This window comes from Ursus americanus, chromosome 23 (assembly GCF_024610735.1).
Source record: "Ursus americanus isolate L20-20 chromosome 23, mUrsAme1.1.p, whole genome shotgun sequence".
NCBI lineage: Eukaryota > Metazoa > Chordata > Mammalia > Carnivora > Ursidae > Ursus > Ursus americanus.
This window is the reverse complement of record NC_142149.1, coordinates 19,805,929-19,822,014: the sequence shown is the minus strand read 5'-3', so window position 1 is coordinate 19,822,014 and position 16,086 is coordinate 19,805,929. Positions and strand designations below refer to the sequence as shown.

At 58.6% G+C, this 16,086-nt stretch overlaps 1 protein-coding gene across 1 annotated transcript; it reads right to left on the bottom strand.

Moving 5' to 3' along the window:
- Positions 1 to 9,344: 9,344 nt before the first annotated feature.
- P3H4 (prolyl 3-hydroxylase family member 4 (inactive)) lies at positions 9,345 to 15,534 on the bottom strand. The gene is made up of 8 exons (XM_045781720.2): positions 15,005 to 15,534; positions 14,514 to 14,666; positions 14,254 to 14,425; positions 13,492 to 13,620; positions 12,432 to 12,577; positions 11,729 to 11,812; positions 10,106 to 10,250; positions 9,345 to 9,793 (listed from the first exon to the last, which is right to left on the bottom strand). Exons 1-8 carry the CDS (start codon positions 15,482 to 15,484, stop codon positions 9,771 to 9,773), a joined length of 1,332 nt encoding a protein of 443 aa, XP_045637676.1. The 5' UTR covers positions 15,485 to 15,534; the 3' UTR covers positions 9,345 to 9,770.
- Positions 15,535 to 16,086: the final 552 nt, after the last annotated feature.

The window sequence follows — 16,086 nt, the reverse complement described above, 5'->3', positions numbered from 1 at the left end:
TTTGTGAAATCACTTGTTAAATATTAGAATTTAAAGACATGGAGGTGGGTTTTTTTTAATTCTCATGAAAATTCTGAAAAAAATTTCAGGACAACGAAATAAGCCTCATTTCAATGATGGGGAAGCTGAAATTCAGAGAAGTCATAAAACAACAAAATGGCATATCCTACACTAGAACCCCTTTCTTCTCATTTCAAGGCCCACCAAACCCATGTTCTCCTGGTGGAATAATATGTCAAAGCAGCAGGGAGGGGTGGGGGGAAAGGCAAAAACAAATATTCTGGGCAGAGACAGAAGAGCAATGATTTGGGACAAAGATAGGGAAAGTAGTAGTGGGTTTGGGAAAAAAATCAGACATCGGATCTAAAGGAAATCAACACTAGCATAAAAGAAATGGGGCAGCAGCCCCCTCATTAGCGGAAGATTGTGGCTTAGTTATCAGAAAGAACTTACCAATAGGCAAGCAAGTGAAGAAGACGGGGTCTTTCCCTTCTGTGGTTAATGAAATGGATGCCTCCTCCTCATGGACATATAGTATGCTGAGGTTACTACGGATATCCGTTCATCAACACTTAAGTATTGAGCACCAACTGTATGCTAGGTACCAGATTAGACCCTGGTAACACAGAAAACCAAAATGATCCCAACCTTCGAAGGGTTCCCAGAGAGCTAAGAGTAAATAGGTCACCTTAGCCACTCCGAGTGTGTGGGAATCGGGGGAGTGCTTGTCATGAAAAGGTCCTCCCTCAAACAAGTTCTATAGTCCCAAAGCTAGCACCCAGGGTGGGCTGGGTGAAGACAGCCCAGCAGTATCCTTGACTACTTTCCCACCAGAGAAAGGAATGATGGCCAAAACATTCTCACTCCTGAGGCCTGTGCCATCCAGGAAGCCTTCCTGGAGGGGGCCAGGGAGACATCAACATCCCTAACCAGGTATCATCCCACATGCCAGGGCCACTGTCCTTCACTTAGTTTCCTTGACTCCCCCTCCTCTTGCTTTCCTGAGGATCTTCCTCCCCACCTTATCCCTGCCCACCCCTCCACCTGCTCCCCCCAGCCCCCAGCCAGGCAGTATAGTGGCCAGCCCTCAGCTTGGGAGGAATAGCGCTCCCAAGCCTAGGGTTTCACTTCCTCCCTCTCCCTGCTCTCTCCATCCCCTGCCCATCTCCCCACTGCCACCCCTGCACACAGACACACACACTTCCCAGATCCAAGCCTGACTTCACTCTTTCCTTCCTCTCTCCCTCTCTCTGCATACGGGCTGGTTGATGACAGGAGTGGAAGAGCCTGGTGGAGTAGAGGGGCACAAATAGGGCTTCAGAATAAAGCCTGTGTGTGTGTGTGTGTGTGTGTGTGTGTGTGTGTGTGTGTGTCTCCCCAGAATGTTCCCTGCACGTCAGCCTGGAACAAGCTGCAACAGGCTGGCCTCAAAGCCAAGCATCAGGCTGGGACTGGGTGGAGGCACCACCCACAGCATCAGGAAAGACTGGAATAAGAGCTGTGACTTCTCCCAGATCAAGGGATTTTGGGCACATTTATTAAGCACCTACTGTGCGCCTGCCAGGCACTGAGGATTCATCTGTAGGATACAGAAAAGAATCAGAAAATGATGTTTACTGCAATGAGCTGCCTGTGCAGAGGATTTGGTCTCAAGGGGCGAGGACGTGCCTAGGGACAGGGATGAGAGTCACTGGCCACAGTCTCCCCAGTAACTTGAACTTGAAGAAAAAGCCACAGGAGCATCTTACCCAGTCCCCTTCCTCCACGCCTTTAAAGGCAGGGATTTCTCTGACAAATCTCCAGGAATTTTCACCTCCCTTCTATGAATACCCTTGTCTCCTTTTATTCTAAGTTCCTTATTATGCCTAGCTTCACTTCGTATTCCTGAATTTTAAGCTCATTTCTCTTGCCCAGAGCTCAATGGAAGCAGAGTCCTTGGGCCATGAAGAACACAAAGGGTTAATGCAAACTTGCAGCTTTCTGGGTTTGCAGAGTAACGAAGGAAAGGGCACCAAGGGGCTCATCCCAAGCTGCCCTAGAGACAGAAGTTACCAGCAAACAGGTGTATGATGAGGGTCCAATGTTGGGGCGGGGGAGTTGGTGGGGCCCAGAGAGGTGCTCCCTGGGGGAAGGTGAACAACAGCCAGGCTGCTCTCCTCAGCTCATCCTCCGCAGGCCTCTGGGCCATATAAGGAGGTGGGAGAGATGCTGTTGTCTTCCTTCTCAGCCCCCTCTCTGTCAGGGATTTAGATGTGCAAAAGCCACACACACACACACACACACACACACACACACACGTCTGCACTCATACCTCCGGGATACACACTGATGGGCCCAGATTCAGATATCCAAACGCCAGGAACGTCAGCACGCTCTCCCCAGCACATGCATGCGCGCGCGCACACACACACACATACACGTACACACACGCCCTTTTCCCCTCCTCTTTGACCCAAGGTGGCCTCAGATATGGCCACCTCTATAACGGAAGATGGGGGGGCACCTGAGTGGCTCAATCGGTTAAGCATCTGACTTCAGCAGGTCATGATCTCGGGGTCCTGGGATCGAACCCCACAACAGACTTCCCGAGGAGTGGGGAATCTGCTTGTCCTTCTCCCTCTGCCCCTCCCCCCACTTGTGCTCACCCGAGCTCGCACTCTCTCTCTCTCTCTCTCTCTCTCAAATACATAATTATAAAAAAAATCTTACAAAGGAAAGTGGGGTGAACAGATGGGTGGCTAAACTTCGGGCTGATGACGTTGCCTTTCCACAGCAGGAAAGAAACACAGGAACTGGAAGTTATTCCTGCAGGGGGAGCAGAGCGGAATCAAAGGCAATGCAAAGAGCGGGAAGCATCTTAAACGTGGCCCTACTCTTGGTCCTGGGGCAGAGCCATCCACAGGCGTGGGGAAGGGGCCTCTGCCCTGGTCCTCTCACGGGGCAGAGTGAGGGGGAGGACCCCCTCCATACAGGAACAAGGGGAGGCGTCTACACAGCGTTCATACCTCTCCCCTTTGAGACCACACTCTGGACGGGGAAAGTGGAATTCCCTTCCTGGAGCTGACCCTGCTTTGGCGGCCTGTAGTTCTCTTGTTCTGGCTCCTTCTGCTGAGAATGGACACACCAGCATGCATGTTATGTGCACACCTGGGCCAAGGGTGACAGGGGCAGGTATGGCGGAGGGATGCACGCCGCGGACATGCCGCTGGGGAACCTACACACACGTGCTGGAAGCCGTTTGTCGTGTGCTGGTGAGTGGGGAGTCAGGGGTACAGAGGGAAGGGGAGATGGCCCAGGACTGGGGGTCAGGGAACAGTTATCCCCAGGCCGCTATGTTCTGAGAAGGAATCAACTCTCGATTCCATCTTGGCCTTTCAGGTCGCCGTGGGGGTATACTTGTCAAGGTGTATCTTCCTTAACAATTTGTGAACTCGATTTGTGACTAATTTAGATCTCTGCCTGTGGGCCTCCATCTGCACTCCGACCCCTGCCCGCTGGTGTCGGGGTGGGGGGGATTGCTCAGTGAGATCCCTTCGGGGCTGGGGTGACTGCGGCAGAAGAGCCCAGGGCTCCCAAGCTCGCCTGGGTGGAGGAGGGCCAGGCCTTCCTGGGAGCAGGAGCACAGAGGAGGGTGCAAGTCCCCTGGGAGGGGGGTTGCTCCTGCTTTTTGTGCTGCCCTTTGTCCAGGGGAGGAGCCTGGAGGACAGAGACGGCCCACAACCTGGTCCTGAGGGTGTGTGCCCAGCCAGCCCGGGAGGGCTCTTAATTATAGAGGTCGCTCCCTAGACACTTCCCTGCAAGGCGTGTGGGCGGGGATGGAATGTCAAAAGGAAAACAGGGAGACAAGAAAACAGAGATAGGACAGCCAGGAATAGCACAGGCCAGGGGGAGATACCAGGGGCCCCGAGGTGGTGGTGGATAGAGAGGCTGGAAGAGGGTCAGGACCTCTCCAGAGAGTGACTATCCCCCACTAGGTACCCCCTTTACCTACCCCAACCCCCCAAGAAGGTACGATTCCAGAATTTCAGGAACGCAACAGGATGGGCTCCGAACTTTGGGATTGATTCTTGAGCTGTGTCTCCCTGGCTTTCTGCGCAACCCCCTCCCTCTGCTGAGAGTTTGGGTGGGGGGACGCAGCAGGGGGAACCTTGCCACCTGAGTCACCCCTCTTGCTGCTCCTGGCCTGGGCGATTCCTGGAACAGGCTGACACAGCTGAGGCCCCACCCGCCCCCCGCCTGCCTGCCCTTCCCTCTCCCAAGGAGCCAGGAGAGATGCCTGCCCTGACAGGAAAGAGAGCCTGCCCCTCCCCTGGCACACGCGTGTGCAAGCATGCGTGCGCACGCGCAAACACACACACACACCAATGACAGGATTTCTCCACCTGTGGAGAGTCCTTGGGAAAAGGAAGAAGAAACAATCAGAGCCTCCTTCCTTGTATATATAGGGAAACTGAGGCTAGAACCAGGAAAGGAACATCCCCAAGGTCACACAAGAAAATTCCCAGCGGGGCTGGAACTGGAACCTTGTCTCCTGCCCACCAAGCCCACTGGTCCCACCAGTCTAGGTCTTTTCTATCTCAGCAAAGTTGGGGTGCGGTGTATGTGTTAGGGGGAGGTGACAACGAGTTTTGTGGGAAGTCACGTCGTGGTGGGACTTCAGGAGAAAAACTTTGGGATTCAGGAGCCAGGGCTGGGGGGCCAGTGGGGCCTTGCTGGGCTGGCCGGCCCTCCCAGGGGTGGAGTTCGGTAACCTCTGCTCACTGCGGCTCGAGCCTCCACACCAAGAGGGCACCACCCAGAGCCACCGCTGTGGATTTCGCAGGGACCTTCCCCCACCCCCCCACCCCCCGCCTCCCGGGTCTCCAGGCCCCAGACTCCAGCTGGGCGGGACCTGCTACGTGAATCCCTTCTTCCCCAGTCCCATCCTGCGGCCACCAGGGAATTTGAGAGTTGAGATCCCTGAATATTTCATCGGCACCAACTTACAGCTCATGGATAATTTATGGCGCGGCTGAGAACCTAGAAGTGGGGAGGGGGAGGGGCACCGAGCGTGGGGGCGGGTGAAGCCCGGCCTGGGCTGGCGCGGAGGGTGCTGGAGAGAGGCCAGGTCTGTGAAAAGTGTGTGTGTGCGTGCGTGTGTGTGTGTGTGTGTGTGTGTGTGTGGCGGAAGGGCGCCCCAAAGCCTGGGACACTTCCATGCTTGAGGACACCAATGTATCACCAAAAAAAAAAAAAAAAAAAAAGCAAAAACCCACAACCACCACCAACAACCAGGTTTGTCAAAATAATTGTGCTAAAGGTTAAAGTCATGCGACAAGCATTTTCTGACTTCATTCCTATCCCTGTGTCTCTGTAACTGTGAGCATAACCTCATTTGGAGATACAGAAAGCGTTTCTATTTTCTTTTTTTTTATTTTACTTTTAAGTAATCTTTACATGCAAGGTGGGGCTCGAATTTACAACCCCGAGATCAAGAGTCACCTGCTCCTCTGACTGAGCCAGCCAGGCGCCCCCCAAAAGCTTAATGGGATGTCTTTCGTGGCTGTGAGGTCTCTAAAAGGCCCCCTGCTCCCCACATCCACCAGGGCAAGGGAGAGAGGCCAGACTCCCCACTCAGACTGGCTGAATTGTGCTCCTTCCTAGCTTCCTCCAGGAAGGCCACCAGGATTTAGACAAGTGGTGAAGGGAAAAGGAAGGCACCTTACGTGGCCGCTCCTTACTGTGCTCCAAGAACATAATAGCCCACTCTTCTCCTAAAACGAAAGATGAAAAAGGTGACCCCAAATGGAAAATGTCAAGTTCTCCTTGACTCTTCATTGGGAGTGACTTACCTTAGTGAGTTCTTCCCCAGATTCAGAGGATTAAGTACATGTGTCTGGGGGGGGAGATAAGAAAGCAGGCATGTTCTCCCCCTTACCTCAGTTTCCCCACCTGAATCAGGGGTGTGAGAGGCGCTCCCACCCCAAGGGCTGTTTGGGGGACAGAAGCGATGCTATCCAGGTGCCTGGCGCCAAGTGGGACCCAGGCAGGTGGTGATTACAGGTGAGGCGTCCATAGGTCAGCCTGGGGCTGGCTCTGGTGGGCAGCCCCAGGCCCCGACAAACTCCCACCTAATCTCTGAGTCATCTTGGGGCTCAGCCAGACTTCTAGCCTCTCTGGGCCTCAGTTTCCCCATCCATGAAGGTGGGGCCATCTGCCAGGGCTGTCCTTGGAGAGGAGTGGGAGAGCTGGATGAAGACCCCAGAGTAGGGAAGCGGCAGGGGGCATGGGCCCTGCAGCTGCTAGAATGTTTCCAGTCAGGTTATGCTGCTGGTGCGAGGGCCAACTGGACACACACAGCCTTCCAACACAGGGGAGACCCTACTCTCCTGGAGAGAGGGGAACACCAGGGTGAGACTTTAAGAACTATTGCTCAAGCCTAAGGGGGTTTTGAATTTACTGGAATTTTGGAAGAGCCTGTGGGACTTTCCCCCTCCACTGGCCCTCACTTCTCAGGACTCAAGAAGGTGCTGGTCTAAGTGACCCCAGCAAGTCTGTCCCCAGGCTCCCTAACATGGGCCCGATGCCATGGAGCTGACAATGGCGGGAGGCGGGTGGAGGGCAGGCTCTGGAATTGGGGCTGAGATGCAGAACTTGACTGCCTGCTCTTCCTTGCCGCTCCCAACCCCCCCTCCCTTCTAGAACTCCTTGCCTCCCTGGGTGGGCTGTGTAATGTGGGGGCTCTGTCACACATCTGGCCCCTAAGCCAGCACCTCTCTCTCCTTTCTCTGAGCAGCATCGCTTTTGGGGAGAAGAGTTTCAAACCCAGCTCAGCTGCCACTCAATTTGAGGAACCTTCGACAAGCTGCTTCTCACTCCTCAGCTGTAGCAGAAGGGAACTGATGCCTACGTCACAAGACTGTCTGAGACCAAGTGCCCAGCATATGGTAGGTTCTCAGCGCACTGTGGTAGTGACGCTCGCTTCAGGATGGGGTCTTTCTGGGTCTGGGGACCTTTGTGGCCTCTGAGACTGGCCCTATTGTGTGAGGTCTCCATTCCCAGTCCCTTTTAGGCCTTCTCTGACTTCTACCCATTATACCACAGATGCTATGACTGATGAGGTGCTGGGTGCGGTGTTGGGGGGCGGGGTAAGGAGGGACCAGGTGAGACAGATGTGGGGGAGGCGAAGGTGTCTGCAATGGGTGGGGTTGGGAGAATGGGCTGGAGGGTGCACGCTGGGACTCGGTCTCACCGGTTTGGGGACCTAGCCTGGCAATGGGGAGACGCTGGCATCAGGGAGAGGCGGGAGGGGCTGGTGGCTGCCTGGAAGAGGAGAGCTGAGTAAGGGACACGGGGCTGCGGGCCAGGGCAACGGCGTGGAGGTGGGGAGAGGGCCTAGGCAGGGGCTGGAGGTCGGCCCCCAGGGGATGCCCCCCCCCACACTCTGTCTCACCACCACACTCTCAGAGACGCCACTCTCAGATGCACGACTCAGACACACACAACACGCTTCTTAAATAGCATCCCCTCCGCTCTCCCCATCCCTCCTCCCCAGCTCTATTTTTCTGTCTGATTGATCAGACTAACCATATAATTTATTTATTGTAACATTTAGTGTTGGGGCAACTGGGTGGCTCAGTCGGTGAAGCGTCTGCCTTCAGCTCAGGTCCTGATCCTGGGTCCTGGGATCAAATCCCTTGTTGGGCTCCCTGCTCAGCAGGGAGCCTGCTTCTCCCTCTGCCTCTGCCCCTCCCCACCACTCCTGTGCACTCTCTCTCTCTAATAAATAAATAAAATCTTTAAAAAAAAATAACATTTATTGTTTACTGCAGGTCCCCCTACTGGGACACGAGCTCCGTGAAGGCGGGGTACTTGGCCTGCTTTGCCCGCTATTGTACGCCCGGCACCTACAGAGTGCTTAGCACATGCTAGGGGCTCAATAAAAATGTGCTGAGGGAGCGAACCCCTCCAGAAACACATCCATGAATGCACGCGCGCTCCTGGACCACGTGCAGAAACGCCCAGTCACCCGTGAAACCGCCACAGACATTCTCAGACGCGGGCACGCAGGCTCACACCCAGACCCACGCATGCACGCAACACACGGGCCCACAGACCTTCTTGCTGCTGCACACGCACCCTTTCAGGCTCACACCCAGCTGTCCAGATTCCAAAGCTCCTACTCACGGCAGGCACGCTCCAGCACATCCCGGCTCCCCACCCTCTCCAGTGCCAGCCCCAAGGGCAGCCCCGCCCAGAAACAGGGGGCGGGGCATCAGAGCAAGCTGACAGCACAGCAGCTAGAAAGGGGTGGGGCAGGACAGGCCCGCCCTGGCACCTGGGAGCTCTGACGAGAGACGCTACCACCGCAGACCCACCTACGGCAGAGGGAGTGAGGTCACCGGTGCCCTCAGCCTTGACCCAGCCCTGCTCGACTGACTCTGGCCTTCTTGTCCTCGTCCCCACTAGAGACCTAGGGGAGGGGTTCGGGGGGAGGCAGAGAGTCCTCCTGGGCACAGAGAGGGGGAGGGCCCAGGCCAGGTCACCTGGCACATCTGCGGGGAGGGCAGGGCGGTGGGCTTCCCAGCATGAGCTCTACTCTCCAGTAGGAAGAGAAGCCGCCTACACCACCTGCCCCCTGGGAGGCCCGAAATACAGGGAGTCGGGCAGAACTGTCACCTGCCTGGCCCTGGCCCAGGGTCCCTCTCTAGAGAGGCCCCTTTTGCCCCCCGCACTGTGGAACATGGGGAAGGACACTGGTGAGTCACAGCACTAAACAGTAGCCACCTGGCATCACCCCTACCTCTGCAGCTCCGGACTCCGCCCCCTAGAGCTGAAGAGTGGGCAAGAGGCTCTGGCAGCTCCACTGCCACCATGAGGTCTCATGTCATCAAGCTGTATCCCCAGGGCCCCTCTGGCTGCTGAGATGGGAGTCCAACCTCTGCTGAAGAATGGGAGAATGGGCAGAGAGCAGGGCAGGGCATGCTTCTCAGACCCCGGAGAACCTGGGTCAGGAAATGCCTAGAAAGTAAGAACCGGAAATGTCCTTAGCCCCCTCCCCATGCTCCACCACACTCCTGAGGGAAGCAATGCTGAACCAGGAAAATAGGGGACATCTCATCTTAGAAATCTGAAACCACCTTCCAGGGACTGGGGAAGGAACTGTGTGCTCACGCCCCCTGGTGGGCAGATCTGCAATTGCATTCTGCTCTCCAAAAAAAAAAAAAAACAAACCGTTCAGGGTCCCATGAGGCCAAACTGTGCCCCCTTGTCCACCCCATATTTACACAGGAGGGGAGATAGACGCTGAAAGGGGGAGGGAACGACCCGCACCCTCAGCCCAGGGGAGACTGGACCCCAGGTACTGCAGTTCATTCAACAAGAAACATTTATTGAGCACCCACTGCCAGTGTACCAGGAACCACTGGACTCCTGGTCCAGTGCTCTTCATGACACCAGCTGCCCTTCTGCTGTCTCTGAAATCCAGGCTGAGACCCAGCTTGGATGAGCAGGAACCTTCTCCTCCAGGAGGCCGTCCAGGTGAGGGAGCACCAGGGAGGAGGACGAGCCGTCAGCAGCCGGAGCACCAGCATCCTTTGGCCAGAGAGCCTGAGAGGACACAGGAGGGACCTGGGGAGCAGCGCTCACAGGTGGGATGGGATGGGGCCTGGTCAGCTATGTCCATTTTACATTTTTAATAAATAGTTCTTGCTGCTGCCCAGGCTGGTGGGGGCGGTACCATTGGGCCCAGGCTTTCCCAGCTCTTGAGGGGTGCAAGGGTGGCCCTCTTCTCATGCTAGTTCAGGCTCCAGCTCTGGAAGGGAGAGGAGGGGGCACCGGGTTAGGCCCTCACCCACTCCCAACAAGCATCTGGGTGCTGTCCTGGGGGAATGGGGGCAGGCAGGAGGGAGGCTCCCTGCGACAGGTCTCAGCTGGGTCCCAGCTCCGGAGAGGATGCCACCCCCTCACACACAAGGTGGGACAGGGTTGGCTAACAGGCTAGAACCCCCCAGAGGAGGGGTCCCAGCACGCCAACCACCTCTGCCCCACAGGCCGCAGATCCTTCTGTGGCCAACCTCCATCCCAGGTTGCAGCCCCACCCTCCGCCAGGACTCGAGTCACTGACCGGCCTCTGCCTCATCACCCTTGGCATCCGGCTCCTGCCACCAGTCAGCATAGATGCCCTCCTCGTAGTCCCCGTCCCCCTCGAACTCGGCATCAGACGGCGGATCCTTGGGCCCCACAGGTGGCACTGTCTCCTCCAGCTCCATCTAGAGCAGCCCCAGGGTAGGGAGAGAAAGGAGGTCACAGCAGGTGCACACCCAGACGGGCTCCCTTCCTGGACGAGGCACCTCCCCAATCCCATCTCAGTCCCCAAAGCCCCTCCTTCCCCAGCCTCAAGATCCCACCAGGGACTGATCTGAGGGTTTCTCCCACAAGGTCCCCCTCCCAAACTGCGGCTCCCGGAGCCAGTGCTCCCCCAGCAAAAATTCAATGTCCGCATAAGCGGTCCCTCTCCAAGGCCCTCCTTTTAAGCATGAATTCCACAGCGAACAGTGCGAGTCCACGCATACTGTCTGTTCATGCAGTTTTCTGGCCAGGAACATGATTGCCTCCCCCAGCAACCCCCCCCCCCCCCCGTGCCTGGACAGCTCTTGTTGACCCTGCCAACGCCAGGCGCTCCAGGATGCGACCCTGGCCCATGAGCCCAGCTGCAACTGCAGCCCTCCTCCAGTGGCCTGTGCTGACCTCCCCTGAGCGCTGTTTGTGCCTCCCCCACTAGACTATGAGCTGTTTGGGAAAAGGGCTGTGCCTTTCATCGGCTCACCCCAGCCCCACACAGTGTCTGCGAACAGCAGGCCACGAGTAACAGTAATCAAAATGGCACCATTCACGGAGCGCCTGTACCAAGTGCTTTCCATACTTGATCTCATTTCACCGCCACCACAACGGCGTGACGTGGGCATCATCCTCCCCATTCGAGACGCAGGAACGGAAGTTCAAGAGCTACCTAAGACTTGCCTGGAGGCTGCCCACCCAGTAAGTGGCAGGGCCAAGTCTGGCTGTCGCCAAAGCCGGGGTGCCAACGGTGTACCCCCTGCCCCCATATGTGACGAGTAGGGGCATGGGTGAGTGAACAAAGGGGGGAATGGATAAATCAGCACTGAGCGCAACGCCTCACTGAAATTCAGACTCTCAAGCCCTCATTCAGAATCAAGGTACCACGCTGCAGTCCTTCCTTCCTGGCATCCTGCATTCCTTCGTTCGCTGGTTCCACTCCAACTCCGTTTCCCAATGCCAGTTCTGTGGCCAGTGTTGTGGGAAAGCTGGGAATAACCTGGTCTCCCACCCCAGAGCACAGTCCTCTGGGAGACTGGCCGGAGAAGGGGGCTGGGGGTGAGATGGACCAGGGCTGCAAATCACTCCAGGTCCGGGGAGGCACAGAGGGTCAGAGCTGGGACTGCAAGCCCAGGAGACAGAGCCAGGGCATGCAGGGAGGGCTTCCTGGAGGAGCTGCCACTTGAGCTGGGCTGAAGAATTACTGGGCAAGATTCAGACACGTAGCAAAGGGGAGCATGGGAATACTGAGCGGGGAAAGAAGGGCGGGTATAGAGAGGGACAGGTGAGTCTCCCCTGCTTCACAGCAGCTGACTGCCAGGCGGTGGGGCTGGGCTTTGGCGCAGCGGCCCCCCGGAAAAGATCAAGGGTCTCCATCATGGCCCAGCCTAGAGAACAGGGGGCCACTTACCTCATCATCCGACTGCAGGTACATATGTGCAAACTCCAGCAGCTCCCGAAGCTCCGAGGTCTGGTTGTGGTAGAGCATGGCCTCCTGAAAGGAGGGGAGGAAGTTGGGGTAAGCCAGACCCTGCCGCCAGATGGGGGAGGAGCCAAGTGGTTAGGATCTGGGTCCTCCCACCGTTTCTCAGCTCTACAGGTAATGAAAAAATCAAGGCTGCTCGGAGTGCCTGGGTTAAGGAGGATTCTGAGGGCTTTATTAGAAAGAGTTCCCTAATCCATTAGCAACGTCTGCCACGAGTAAGGAAATCGAGGGTGGCACCATGTGCCCCATGACGGCCAGTCTTGCCCTAGATTCCCAGGGGTTCCTTAGTTGGTCCAAACTAGGCGGCCCCTGGGGAAGAAGGGCGAAGGACAGCGGTGAGAGTGATGAGGGTGGGGTGGGGAGCAGGCAGGGAGGGACGGGTATTTTGGGCCTCCCACAGCTGGGCAGTGCTGTCGCGGTAGGTGGTACCACTCCCATTTCGCAGGTGAGGCCACATACTCAGAAAGGATCAGTAATGTTCCCAGGCCCATTCAGCTGGTGGGGCTGGTTCTGAACCCAGGACGCCAACCACAACCCATAGTCTTTGTTTGCCCTTCCCATCCTGCCTTCCAAACAGGCCAGGATTTTTTTTTATTAAACCAAGAGTGCCTCCAAAGGCAATGCCCACCTCCCGGGGCTGGAAGTCCTCCTCCTCCAGGCCCCAGCGAGCCCGGTGGAAGCGGTAATACACCAGGTTCTGCTGCATGACGCTGTCCTTGGGGTCGAAGAGCATGTAGCTGGCGGCGCTGCGGGCGGCCTGGCGCACGTCGTTCACTGCGGGCAGGACAGGAGTGAGGAGTAGCCCCGGCACCTCCCCACCTTCAGGGACAACACCTTCCTAGCCCATCCCCATCTCCCAACTCAGTCCAGTGCTCCCGGCTGCCCAGCTGCCTCCCCGAAGATCTTTTGGCCACCTCACCCCACCCAAATAATAATAACGCAAGCTAGAATGTACTGGGCACTTGCCATGTGCCAGGCCCGTGTAACTCATTTCAGCCTCACTGTTATTATCATCCCCATTTTATAGACAAGAAACCCGAGGCACAGAGAGGTTAGGTAGGTTTTTCAAGCTCACACAGCTGGAGCATAATGGCACTGGGGAATGAGAGCCCGGCAGCCTGGCCCTCGAGCTCTGCCACCTGGACCCATGAAGGGTCTCCTGGCTCCTTGGTCCTCAGCTCCTGTACTCCAGCCTCCACCTGAATCTTGGCATCTCAGCATTGCAGGAACGCTGGAGATCATGCACCCCAGTCCCAGCTGAGGCCCAGGATCTCCCCCAGACAAGGAGAGCAGTAAGTCCTGGTGCTACTTCTCATTGGCCATGTGACCCATGGCCCCATTGCACTGTATGAACCTCAGTTTCTCATCTGAAAAATGGGTCCAGTCATGTCAGCTGCTGGGGGGGGTTGGTGAAAGCATCACGTGAGATAAACAGACATGGCAGGGGTCTGTAAACTGTGAAGTGCCGTGCAGTTGGTGGCTACCCAGTCATTTACCCAAGGGGTCCCTGAATTCTCCTAAGGCTGCTCTCTGTTCCTTCCCACCCTCTCACCTGCCCACCACCCCCAGCCTTCCCTCCTGTTACCCAGGGTCCTCACTTCCAGGGACGGCTCCCCATGACTCTGTGACACTCCCAGCACAGTGCTCTCCCCCCCTGCCCCCCATCCCAAGCCCGGCAGGAGGCTCACACTTGTAGTAGGCAAACTGCAGGTAGTGATACATGGTGGCCACGAACTTCTCCACGAAATAGCCGCCCACATTGGGGGTCAAGTTGGCCTCACAGTCCACCTTGCACTGCAGGGACTCTGCGAAGAGATCTAGGGGCGGGAGGCAGTGGTGAGGAGCTGGGGTCCCCCCAGCCTGTGCGATCGCAGGAGGTGATGCCAGTGAAGACCGCTCAGCGTCCTAAGGGCAGTGCTCAGCACAACCCGTGTGGCTGACTTACCACCCCCTCCGCTCAGCCCCCGCCCCAAAACCAGAGGGAGCAGGGGCATCCCGAGGCAGATGAGGTTTGGAGGTGGGACTGAAGCCTAGAGAGAGAAGCTCAGGACAGTCCTTTCTGCCCCTGCTGAGGGACCCTGCAGTTAGGGATCCCCAGACTAGGTGTGATTTCTGGCCACAAACTGCCTTCTGCCCACACCTGCTGGGCTGTTTCTGCACACACCACCTTGGCACTTTAGCCCTCTGCCTGGAAGGCCTGTGAACCCAATGTCCCCAGACCCTTTGGGGATGTCCCCACCTCTCTGCACCCATGCCCACACAGTGGACAGTCAGGACTGTAGCCTGTCCCTCTCAGCCCACCTTACTCCTGCCCACCTCCCAAGAACTTGCTGGGTGCTTCATAAGTGTATGGGATGGATACCTGTGTGAAGAGGCCTTAGGGGTTCTGGGAAGCAGGGCTCCGTGGATGAGAGGGACACCCACAGGGGGCTGCAGGGGCTGGGGAGTACCTGCTATGGCTGGGTAGAAGTCCTTGAAGTCCACCTGCTCGTGGGCCCCCTCGCAGCCGGCCAGGCACCGGGCAAAGACGGCCAGGTACTCGGCCAGGGCCCGCTCCATGTCCTCCGTGCTGCTGCGGAAGTCCCCGCTGTTGTACAGCTTCACGGCCCTGAGGAACACGGCCTGCAGGGGAGCGGGTAAGGGTCAGGGAGACGCCCCAACACCTCCCCTCCCCCACAAGCGGCAGGGTCAGCCCTACCCTCCACCCCACCTCGTAGGGCTGCGCCTCCAAGTCTGTGAGCGGCTCGTCGGCCGCGTCCAGCAGCCCCCGGTAGTAGCTGAGATACTTGGCGGTTAGCTCGTGCTTCGGGTTCCTCTGCAGGAAGGTGTAGGCCGCGGCTGCCGCCTTCTCCAGCCGGTTAGCCTGTGGCGCGGGGACGGAGGGTGTCGGAAGGGCCGGAGCCCGCAGCCCGGAGCGCACGAGTGGGCTTGGCTGTCCCGGGTTGTGCGAGCGACTCTGCTGCCGACCGGACAGAACCCGACGCCGGCTCGGAACGACACGCCCCAGCCGGGCCCCGGGGGCGAGGCAGGGCAGGGGCGCCAGGGGTGAGGGGCGCCCGGGTTGGGGGCGACCGAGGTGGGGTGGGGGGACTCCGGGACTGGGGGCGAGGCGGGGCTGGGGGGTCGCGGCGGGAGCGGAGGGAGAGCGCGGCGGGACAGGGGGCACCGGAGAGGGCCGGGGGGCGCCGGGCCGGGGCCCACCTTGAACAGCGCGTAGTGCAGGTACTGGTAGGGCAGGCGGCTCTGGAAGTCGCGCAGCAGCTGCCGCGGCGGGTAGGGCACCTGGAAGGCGGGCAGCGTCCGCTTGCAGCGTCGCAGGCAGGCGGCACGTTCCAGGACGTGGCCGAAGAGCTGCAGCTCGCGGGCCCACTCGTCGCCGCGGCCGCCGTCGGGGCCGAGCGCGGGCCCCGAGGGCGAGGCCGCGGGAGGCGCGGGGCCGCTGCAGTTGGCGTGGCAGAAGGCCTCGCTGTCCCGCAGCAGCCGGTGCAGCCGCAGCGCCGCCTCGAGGTAGCGCGCGCTCTCGCGCCAGCTCTCTCCCTCGTACTGCTCGAGCGCGTGCCCGTAGGCCGCGGCCAGGGGCATCAGGTCCTCGGGCGGGAAGCCCCGGAAGCTGTACTTTTCGTACTGCGCCGCGGCGCTGCCCAGCAGCAGCCACAGCAGCCCCCACGCCGGCCGCCCCATGGCCGCGCCGAGCCGGCCACCTCTCCCGGGCGGAGCAGGCTTCAGGGCCGGGCGGGCCGGCGGCGGCAGCGGGGGCCGGGCGGGCGCGCCCGCTGGGTCTTAGCGCCCGGCACCCGGGGCAGGAAGGCGGGGTCGCGGTCTGGGTCAGCTCCCCCGAGGGGCAGAGGGCCCACTGGTGTCCGGAGTCCCCTCCGTAGGCCGACCTCCTGCCCTAGCGGGGTCTTCCCCTTGGCAGATGGTAAGTGGGTGGAGGAACGCTTCCCGCCGGGATGGGAGCCCGCAAAGCCCCTCCCCACACAAGGACAATCCCCCACCTTAAGTTAAGATCAAGAAATTGAGGGAGCGCCGCCTCCTCCACTCTGCCCAAACCGTGGCACCTGGTCTTCTTTCCATTACAGAGTCCCTTCTGCTTCCTCTCCGCCCCTAGCCCTGATGAAGTCACCCCTCGTGTCCCCTCCCCCCGAACCCCACCCGGGTCCGCTACGGGGATGCGCACACCTGGTTTCACCCCTCACTCGGCACTCTCGCCGCCGCCCACCCATCTCCATCCCCGCGCGGGAGAGTCTTGGCCTGCCAGCTTTTGCGGGCCTCCGCGGCTCGGC